The sequence below is a fragment of the Acinonyx jubatus genome, chromosome B4 (assembly GCF_027475565.1).
Source record: "Acinonyx jubatus isolate Ajub_Pintada_27869175 chromosome B4, VMU_Ajub_asm_v1.0, whole genome shotgun sequence".
In the NCBI taxonomy this organism is placed as follows: Eukaryota; Metazoa; Chordata; class Mammalia; order Carnivora; family Felidae; genus Acinonyx; species Acinonyx jubatus.
Window position 1 is genome coordinate 36,831,339 of NC_069387.1, and position 10,501 is coordinate 36,841,839.

Consider the following 10,501-nt stretch of genomic DNA (forward strand, 5'->3'; position numbering starts at 1 on the left):
TCCCACCTGCCCCACAGGGACTGCATCGCCCTCTGCTTCCTCAACAGCGGCACCAGCTTTGTGGCCGGATTTGCCATCTTCTCTGTCCTGGGCTTCATGTCTCAGGAGCAAGGGGTGCCCATCTCTGAGGTGGCCGAGTCTGGTGAGTGTTGTGGGGAAGGGTGCCAGGGGCGGCTTCTGTGAGTTTTGCTTGAACCTTCGCCAAGCGGGATCTGTACACGTTTCTATTGTCGCCAACACTGGGGGTAAGCCATAGTCATCTTTCGGTGGACATGTCCTGGGAAGACCTGGGGAGCATCCTGACCCCAGCTTCAAAGGGTAGAGGCATAGACAGTGAGAATTTCCCACAGCTGGCCTCCACGTCCTTGCCCTGGAGGCAACCAAGGTGATGAGGTTCATGTTTCTCCTTCCAGAAACAGTTTAGGCATATATGAGTAAAAAGTGCACACACACACACACACACACACAAACATTCATACATGCCTAGCACATATTACTACTGCTATTTCTTACTCCCTTCAAAAAGCTAATTGATAATATACTATATACACTGTTCTGGGCTTTTTGTTTTACTCACTTTACTTTTTTTTAAGTTTATTTATTTATTTGGAGAGAGACAGAGACAGTGCAATGGAGGAGGGGCAGAGAGAGGGGGGGAGAGAATCCCAAGCAGGCTCCTCACTGTCAGCAGGGAGCACAGGGCTCGAACTCATGAACCATGAGATCATGACCTGAGCTGAAATCAGGAATTGGATGCATAACTGACTGAGTCACCCAGCTGCCCTTGTTTTGCTCATCTTAAACTGTATGTCGAAGATAAGTTTATGGTGGCACATAGTTTCCTCCTTTTCACCATGCAGTGCTATTGTTGCTTTTAAACAGAATCAAGGATTGGTCCCCTACCTGGGTAAGCTGTAAATGTCCCTTGCCCTTCCCCTACCCCTATTCTTGAGGGCCACCGTCGTGCACTCACTAGCAAGGCAGTGTTTTATAACATTCCCACAGCACATCCTGTCACGCAGAGTACCAAGCACTGGGATCCCACTGAGTCTTATTAAAAATCATAGCGTTTCACTTTTATTAAACATTTACTAAATGCCAGGCACTGTGCGAAGCATTTTGCCCGCACCATGCAGTGGAAAGCTTTGAGGCAGGTGCTAGAATTATCTCCCTCTCACCAGTGTGTGACACTGGGTCAGCTGCACGAATGTACCTGGCCTGCCGACCCCTTGGCTCTTAAGTTTGAAACCTCTGGTTTGGGGCAAGAGATCCTGAGAGTGAGCCTGAGGATTCAGGGTGGAACTTGCAGAAACGCAGGTGATATGCCTGCTTTCCATTTTCCAAAGCTCTTCACACTCAGTGTCTAGGTTCCATCCCTGCCAGTGAGAATACAGCGGGTGGTGCCTTGGAAATTTGGGACCCAGGTAGAGGTTTAGGTGGCTTCTCCTGGGTGAGTTTGGGGGTGATGATGGTAACTTTGGGGTCAAGTTTCCTCTGGCTCCTGTGATTCCATGGCCCCCGCTGGGAAGCCTTGGGATCAAACACGGCCTGGAGCCAGCCCAGGCACTGCGCTGTGTTCCTCTGCTTCTTGCTGTAGGCCCTGGCCTGGCTTTCATCGCCTACCCCCGGGCTGTGGCGATGCTGCCCTTCTCTCCTCTCTGGGCTTGCTGCTTCTTCTTCATGGTCGTCCTCCTGGGACTGGACAGCCAGGTACCAAGAACTGGCCGAGCAGAGCCTGAGAGATGGGTGGGTGTGTGGGGGCTGGAGAAGGGGGAGCAGGGGAAACGAGGCTGAGCCTGATGTCCGAGGGGCCTTAAAACAGCCGGGGGCTGGGCGAATGATAGAAGTGGATGCTCTTCTAGGGACCAACACGAGCTCTGAAGGGGAGGTCCAGACTTAAGTGTACAGGACAGCTTTGGGGACCTGAGACAGGGATGCTGCAGGGCTGATGCTGGGAGCCAGAAGCCAGAGCTAGTTGGTGCAGTGTGTTTTGGGAGCTCTCTTTCCCTCCAATTCTTTTGCCCTCTCATCCAGTTTGTGTGCGTAGAAAGCCTGGTGACGGCGCTGGTGGACATGTACCCCCGTGTATTCCGCAAGAAGAACCGGAGGGAGCTTCTCATTCTCGGCGTGTCTGTCGTCTCCTTCTTTGTTGGGCTGGTCATGCTCACAGAGGTGAGGGTCTGGGAGGCTTGGAGGTGCGGACCGGGTGAGGAGGAGAAGCCAAGCTGGATGCTGCCACCTGTCAGGCGGAGCAGGCTGTGTGGGTTCAGGTCGCGGGGCAGGCCTTCCGGGCTTCAGGGCCCTGGGACGCCCTCCTTTCCCAGCCACAGGAAGCACAAAGCAGGCGGCACCTTCCTCTGGCCTTTGGACACTGGCCACCTACCTTTGGGGGTGGCCAAGGGGTCATTTGGCTCCAGGTAAGCTAAGAGGTGTGAAAAAGATGGTCAGAAAGTCCTGGATTAGGACTGCCTCTCCAGCAAGCTCCTGTGATTTCCCAGGCAACTGAACCAAGTTCCAGGGACAAACTTCAAAGGAAGAAAGGGAGCCCTGGGGAAGGGTGATATTTTCTGTTTTGTCTCAAGGGAGATGGAAGGAGATGGAGCTTGCCAGCTTGACAGTATCGAGGACAGCCCCTGTCTGAGCGTTTGCCAAAAAAGTACACGCTTTTTCTTAGACTTCCGGGTCAATCCCTAAATGTTCTCAGGGATGAGCTAACAGTAGCTGTCTATTTTAGCTTCCTTCCAAAAATCATAATAAAAAATAATTACTGTCTCATATCTGCCTAATGCCTTAGAGCTTACAGACTATGTTGTTTTAATATCTGTCTCCCATGATCCTCACCAGGTCTGCTCTGTGTCTGAGGGTGTGAGGCCGGAGGCCATGGGCCAATCTGTTTCCTCTGGATACATTTCATTTTTTTCTTTCTTTAATCTCTTCCTGGGCAGGGCGGTATGTACGTGTTTCAGCTCTTTGACTACTACGCAGCCAGTGGCATGTGTCTCCTGTTTGTGGCCATCTTTGAGTCCCTCTGCGTGGCTTGGGTCTATGGTGAGTGACTCTTCCCCCAGGTCCCAACCCCAGTACTCACTGTCACCTCAGGGCCTGAGAGCAAAAGACAGTCATCTCCTGCTCACACCCACCTTTTCCTGGGGCACCTCCCCTACTCAGCCTCAAAAATCTTCTGGTTGCTACTGCTACCATTGTCACTCTCCTGGTTATGACTGTACCCAGACCACCCCAAGTGGGTCCAAATCCTGTCCTATCCAAACCTTTTCAGCCCTTAACAGCCTTGGTAATCAGAAAGTTATTATCTTTGCTTAAGCTGAGTCCTGCCCACTGCTGTGCATGCCTATGAATTTCAGGGAAGAGATTCTCCCAGCAGCGATTTGGAAAGACAACCATGGTAGCTTCTGTTCATTGGCCTTTGCCCATCCTGCCTCTGCCTTCGATGCTAAAGAATGTCCTTTCTCCCCCTTCCTTCCTTCTCTTCTGCACGGTAGGAGCCGGGCGCTTCTACGACAACATTGAAGATATGATTGGGTACAGGCCATGGCCTCTTATCAAATATTGTTGGCTTTTCCTCACACCAGCCGTATGCACAGTAAGATAACCCTCAGGGGGTAAAACTACAGGAAGGCAAAGAAGGACGGTGGCCGTAGGAGGGTAGATAGGCTGTTAGCCCTGGAAAGGATGTGTCCATGAGGATTGAGAATCATTTTAGATTTTCACTCGTCCTCCTCTTGGATTCTAGAAAACGATTAGCGAGACAGATTCTTCTTTTCCATTTCACAGAAGGACAGACTGAGGTTCAGAGCTGTCAGATGGCTTGAACCCACACCACAGAGTGAGTCGAATGTCACAGGGCAGGAGCAAAACCCAAGTGTCCTGGGTTGCTCATAATAATACTATTAACCACAGCAATAATAACAGCACCGTCACAGGGCACTTACTTCGCGTTAGGCATAGAGCGTGGTACACATTTTAGCCCACTTTATCTGCACAAGAACCCCATGAAGCAAGAATTACCGTTAGATTCATTTTATAGGTGAAGCTGAAGCCAGAGAGGTGAAGCCATTTGCCCAAGTGAGAAAGTTGCCGTGAGCTACTTTGGCAGCTTGGCTTCAGAGCCTGAACCATAAACCACTAAGTGCTGCTTCCTTGGGCTCTATCTTGTGTGTCAGCAGTCCCCCCACGCGCCCACTATAGGCAGGGCATAAATGAGGCCCAGGGGGAAGGAGGCATGACCCTTGCCCTTGAGGCCCTGGCAGCCCCTCCTGAAGGTGCAGGAGACTTAAGCAGCCGAAAACACCAGCAGCCATGTGACCATGTCCTAGCTGAGGGCCGGCCATGTGTATGGGTGCCCGGGGGTGCGGGGACCCTGCAGGAACAAGGTAGGTGCCCTGGAAATACTACTGGGGGTGTGGACTTTGAGTAGAATGTGGATGGGGATTGGGGGTTGATTGACCCAGTTGAGCCTGGAGGCAAATCCAGTCTTGCAAGGGGACTGGTCTCTGCCAGCTCTCCCAGGGGGGGGGCGAGGGCACAAGGCCCCTGCTCTCCCAGCCCCTTTCTCTTCTCCTCTCATCCTCAGGCCACCTTCCTCTTCTCCCTGATCAAGTACACGCCGCTGACCTACAATAAGAAGTACACATACCCGTGGTGGGGTGACGCCCTGGGCTGGCTCCTGGCTCTGTCCTCCATGGTCTGCATTCCTGCCTGGGGCTTCTACAAGCTCAGCACCCTCAAGGGCTCCTTCAGAGAGGTAGAGAGTCAGTAGGGCGGGTAGGAGCCCTAGAGGGTGAGGTAGGGCCCCCATGATGATACACAGATGCCTGCCAGCAAAGGAGCCCAGTGAAGGTGCTGGGGAGGCACTGAGTGCTTCCGAGTCTCAGAAAGAGACTGGAAGCCTCCAAGTCACAGGCGGTGATGACAGGGCCGGCACCTGTAGGGCGCGTTTGCCTGTGGGGGCAGCAGGCAGACGCTGGTGGTGAGGGAAGCTGGGACATATGCCCCTGACTCCAGCTCACCACCGCCACCTCCACGTTCCTTGCAGAGAATTCGCCAGCTCCTGTGCCCAGCTGAGGACCTGCCTGGATGGAACCGAGCAGAACCCTCTGCCCCCGCCACACCCAGGACATCACTGCTCATACTCACAGAAGTGGAGTCCCACTGCTAGGTCCGCAGGGCCTCGGATTGTGCCCGTGGGCCTGGCTGTGGGGACAGCTGCAGAAGGGGAGGGCAGAAGCAGCCCCGCTGTGCTCTGCCTCCTCCCGGGGCAGATGAGAAGGAGGGTTTGGAATCCACCTTGGGTTGGGCGCCTGCCACTGGAACGTCTCTGCTCCAGGGGTGGCTGTACAGGTGTGAGATGCTGGTATCGAGGGCACCCCTTTCGCAACAGGCCTTGGGAAGCCGGATGAGGGCCGGTGGGTGGAGTGACAGCCCCGTCCCTCTTACCCTTCATTCCATTAAATCCATGCTCTTCCCACCAACTGCCAGAGGCTCTGCCTGGTTCCTGCCCCTCTGCCTTGCGGCCTTGGCCACTTCCTCACTTTACAGCTGTGGCCTTAGCGGCCCCTCCCTCCTCTCTGTCTCTCCCTGCCTCATTGAGTACTTGTGGACCATGAGCAGAGGGGACTGCGGTGGTGAGAAGGGCAGTGGGGCCCAGCTGAGACCCTCCATCCTCAGACACTCACACCAGAGGGGTCTGTCACATTCTGTCCATGCGTCTCCCACAGCCCCTTCCCTCCCTCCTTCGCTCGGTGGAATAAGCCCGGCAATGGAGGGAGGAACGAGGGCGGCCTGAGCCTTAGCTAGAGGAAAGCAGAGGAAAGTGTGGTTGGGCTTCTTCCCGCCCACATTCCCCTTACCATGTCCCTCCCTGACTCCACCTGCCAAACTTGTGAGTGCGAGCGCGGGTGCCTGCGGGGGGACGCGAGGGAGACAGCCAGGGACTGCAGCAGACCTGAGGCCGCAGGCATGAGAAGCCCGGACAGAACGGGCACTACTCCAGTTCAGCCAGCAGAGGGCGCCCACCTCCAGAGGACCACCTCGCTTTTCTGCTCAGCGGACAGATGCCAGGCGCGGCACCGCCGGACGTGGCCACCAGGGGGTGGCACTGCCATGACCACAGCTCGCGGTCAGGGCTGGAGCTGCGCAGATGAGCTCTTGGGGTCAGGCTGCAAAGAGAATGCAAGTGGAGGAAGGCAAAGCCTGTCCTACCTCGGGGTCAGTGGCGTGGCCTGGTCCCCAAGTTCTACCACAGGTGTCTGCAGCCTATACGTGTGGGGCTGCGTGGAGCTGGGGTGCACTTATCTCTCGGGGTGTGTGTGTGTAAGTGCCTGAACACACACAGCTGCATTTCTCCCTGAACATGTGGAGGCTTTGGGGTCGGCCGGTGTCCCCACCTCTGTTCAGATGGTCCTTCTGGCGTTGTTCTGGGGGAGTGCCTGGGATTCTTGGAGCTGCAGACTGAGGGCACACAGCGTCCCCTGGGTGATTTTCCTAGTTTGTTTTACAGGTCAGTTAGTGGGAAAATGCACCGGAATCTTTGCCAATCTTCAGTTTTTTATTTGTGGCTGTTGGGAGAACTCGTAAAAGTTGGTGATCACGGCCCTTCTGTTGGTCGGTGTTGGCTGCTTCTTCCTGGACAATGACTGGTTGGGCCTCCCTCAGGTGTGCCAGGTGGGAGAAGTCAGTCTGCTAGAGAAACATGCTGCAACTCGAGACACCACACCCCTGGCATCTTGCCCATCTGACGATATTTCCAGAACACCTACTATGTGGTGCTGTGCTATACTCGTGACACATGACACAGTGTCTTCAATAAGAACTTGTGACAGATGCTGTTTTTTTGAAGGAAAAGCAAACTGGGGTCTGGGAAGGAACTCGCTGGTTTAGATGGGGCGGGCTGCGAACCCCGTGCTGACAGTGTGACAGCTGTCTCTCCATCCATCCATGTGATCACAGCTGCAAGCATCTGAGGGAGGGGTGCCAGTGTTTCAGTAATGGCGATTTGAATCCTAGTTAGAAGATTCATTAGTGGTGGAATATGGTGTGAAAATAATCCGTTGGCCTGAGCATCAGGAGATGTGGGGTCCAGTCCTGACCTGCTTCTAACTTGTCTTTGTGGAACTTACCCGAGATCCAATTTTAGTATATGTGCTGCCGAAGTGAGCACAGGAACTTACTTGGGATTCAGATCTTCATGTTTTTCAGACGGAGGTAATACTGTGCACCCGCATGCACGCAGTCTTATTGTAGGGCTCAAATGATGTCACGGGTGTGAGAGCCCTTTCAGTCCTCAGTGCCAAATGGTGTGAGGTCATTAAGCCAGTTGGGGGGACAGATGAGGGGGATATGCTCTAATAACCCAGGGCATTGACAGGCAGAGACGTGAGAGAAAAGCCACTTGCCTGCGTCGGGGCCAGGAACAGGAGCAGGAACTCCTGAACGTCGCTTTAGCTGAGATGGTGGGGCAGGGCCTGCTGTCTGTCCCATCTGCTTTCTCTCCCTGCAAGGCCAGATACCTGATCCTGCAGTTCTCCAAGGAAAAAGACACAAAAAGAAGGGGACCCCTCTTGTCTAGCAGCCACACCTATTAGGGAAGAAAGACAGGCGTGGGGAGCCCTGGGCAAGCGATGGCTGAATGGGGAGGGAGGAAGCCCAGCTCACTGGAGTTGTAAGCGGGGCCGTTACAGGCGGGGAAGCTGAGCCCACCAGGCTGCCTCGGAGCCTTGGATCCCACACCTCAGACCTGGCGTATGTCCCAGATCCATCCGTGGGCACACAGACACCCAGTCCTCTGTTACCCTCAGATAAGTGTGCCCAACTGAGATACACCACAGTCAGCCCAGTAGAGTCCCTCCCAGAGGCTTGCAGTCCCCGCTGGGGTCTGAGCCTTCTTACTTACCGGCTCTGTGACCTTGGGCCGGTTCACCGTTCTGGACCTTCACTTTCTCCTCTGTAAAATGGAAATAATAATACCTAGATCAATGTGTTGTTGGAGTCCACTGAAAGGTGTAGGGGAGAGCTGCCCCGGGGACACATTCGAGCAAATTCATCCTCTTTCCTGTGGCTCCAGCCCCACGACGCTAGGCCACGAAGAGTTCAGAGGCATCTTTGCTGTCCCTACCGCTTCTCCAGCCGCAGGCATCAAGTCGTACTGGGCCCAGAAAAAGGCTACACATTTATGGGGCTAGGCGTTTTGCAAGGGTGTAAGGGAGAGGTAGCCCTAGAAGAACTCTGCATCCCGTGGCCCCAGAGTCGGGCTTGGCACTAGCTGTATTGTTCAGGAAAAGCGGGACCTGAGTCCTTCAAGCCCTAATCTATCCCCTGGTTCCAGGAGAGCAATGGTTTTCCAGAAAATGGAAAACTGGGATGGATTTTTTCCCTCAGCTTGCATCCATCCATCCATCCATCCAATGAACACTGAGTGTCTGCTCTGAGCCAGCACTGCATTAAATGCTGGAGGCAAAAACAAGGAATTATGAAGCAGTCCCCACCCTTTAGATATTTATGCCCTAGGAAACAACACACTGCAGGAACAAAAGTTACATGCTCACACAGTAGGTGCCATGGCAGGCCTTCTAAAAGCATGCATGGGGTTAGATGAAGGTGGTGAGGAGAACATTTTATGGGGTTCACAGTTCTCACTGCTGCAAGATGACTGAGTCATTTAACTGTATTTCATCTTGTCTCTGGACCCTCCCCAGTGTGGACACAGTCTTAGGTAGGCTTTCCAAGTAATTTCAGGATTCCTACCTTTTGTAAAGATTGGGGTCTCTGGCCTCTGGGAGTTTACTAATTGGTCTGAATACCCAGTGGGGGTTGGAAGCTGCAGGGGCCAGGGTGGGCTTGAGTAAGGATGGGCTCAAAGTGAAAAGGAGGCCAGAGCAAACAAGGCAGCTGTTCTACAAGTTGAAGGTAAGGTAGTAAGACTGCCTGTCCGTGCATAGCCCCAGGTCCCTGCAGAAAGTCTGACACATTGTAGGTATGAAATAAAAAAAATTATTTTATTTAAAAATTTTGTTAATGTTTATTTTTGAGAGAGAGAGAGACAGAGAGAGACAGAGAGAGACAGAGCATGAGCTGGGGAGGGGCAGCGAGAGAGGGAGACACAGAATCCGAAGCAGGCTCCCGGTTCTGAGCTGTCAGCACAGAGTCCAATGTGGGGCTCGAACCAATGAACCGTGAGATCATGACCTGAGCTGAAGTCAGATGCTTAACCAACTGATCCACCCAGGCGCCCCCAATTTTTTAAGTTTATTTAGTTATTTTGAGAGAGAGAGAGAGAGAGAGAGAGAGAGAGAGAGAGAGAGCAGGAGCAGGGGAGGGGCAGAGAGAGGGAGAGAGAATCTTAAGCAGGCTCCGCTGTCAGCACAGAGCCTGATGTGGGGCTCGAACTCACCAACTGTGAGATCGTGACCTGACCCGAAATCAAGAGTCAGCTGCTTAACCAACTAAGCCACCCAGGTGCCCCTGAAATAAAATTTTTGAATGAATGAATGAGCTAGGAAATCTAACCCTTGCTTCGTCTGATTCTCTTTCCTCTCGCTTCCGTTCATGGAGAGGCTGGGTATTTTGTTCTGGGATGGCTGTCGCCACTGTTCTGTAATCTCATGGACTTTGGTGTCCCTCTGCACTATGGTGGACCCAACACGCAGGGACAGGGCAGATGCAGCAATGCAGGTCACACCGTCCCAGCTGAGCCCAGGGGTAACAGGGGTGTGAATTCTGGTTGAGGCCGTGTGGCTCTGCCAGAGCCGACCTTCCGGTTTCACAGAGGCTAAGAGTCTGAGGCCAGAGACTCGCTCTAGCTTTCTCTTGCTGGGGATCCCCACAGGACATGCTGAGAGGGGCCTGAGAGACACCGAGTGGGGCTGCTTGATGGAAAACTACAGACCGAGATTCTCACTTCACACCCCAGCCCTGCTGGGAAGTTCTAAAATATGAAGGGGAAGTTCATGCAAAGGGAAATTTCCCTTGCTCCCCACAACTTCCCCTCCCTCCTCAGCACCTGGGGCTGAAAAAGCACCTTCACTGTCTTGAAAGAGACACTGGCTGTTCTGAATGAATGACCGACCAGGGGACGGTCCTGTACCCAGCACCACGAGGGCATGCTCAGGAATAATGATAAGGACCCCGTTCTGGATGAACTCACTCATGGCGGGGGGCATACGCATTTATTCAACAAATACCAATTCACCACTGACAGCTGCCAGGCTGTCTCAGCTGCGTGCCTTAGTGCTGAGAGGTCACCAGAACATAATTGCTGCTGCCTGGGCCCAGACACCCATCATCCCAGCCCCTGCATCCCGAGGACACACAACAAACACCAATGACCGCCCCCACCCCCACTCGCCTTTAAGCACCTACAATATCCTAAGCAATTTACCATATTGTCTTTAACCCTGAAAAGTAGGTAGACATTGTTTTGTACCCTTTACAGATTGGAAGACTGAGGCTCAGATCCTTGCCTAGCTGCCCTGACTGGTGGAACAGA

General features: G+C 53.5%; 1 protein-coding gene across 9 annotated transcripts in view; it reads left to right on the forward strand.

The window, feature by feature from the left end:
* SLC6A13 (solute carrier family 6 member 13) overlaps window positions 1-9,253 on the forward strand; it is a 37,938-nt gene extending 28,685 nt beyond the window's left edge. For 6 of the 9 annotated variants that reach the window (XM_053225689.1, XM_053225687.1, XM_053225685.1 and 3 more), the window contains 7 exons: window positions 18-142; window positions 1,598-1,710; window positions 2,035-2,172; window positions 2,946-3,048; window positions 3,501-3,601; window positions 4,592-4,762; window positions 5,054-9,253. In XM_053225689.1, coding sequence (XP_053081664.1) covers window positions 18-142; window positions 1,598-1,710; window positions 2,035-2,172; window positions 2,946-3,048; window positions 3,501-3,601; window positions 4,592-4,762; window positions 5,054-5,176 — 874 coding nt within the window. In that variant the 3' untranslated portion in view covers window positions 5,177-9,253. The remainder of the gene's footprint in view (window positions 1-17; window positions 143-1,597; window positions 1,711-2,034; window positions 2,173-2,945; window positions 3,049-3,500; window positions 3,602-4,591; window positions 4,763-5,053) is intronic. The other 3 variants (XM_027074002.2, XM_053225690.1, XM_027074003.2) reach the window with 3 other exon arrangements.
* Window positions 9,254-10,501: the final 1,248 nt, after the last annotated feature.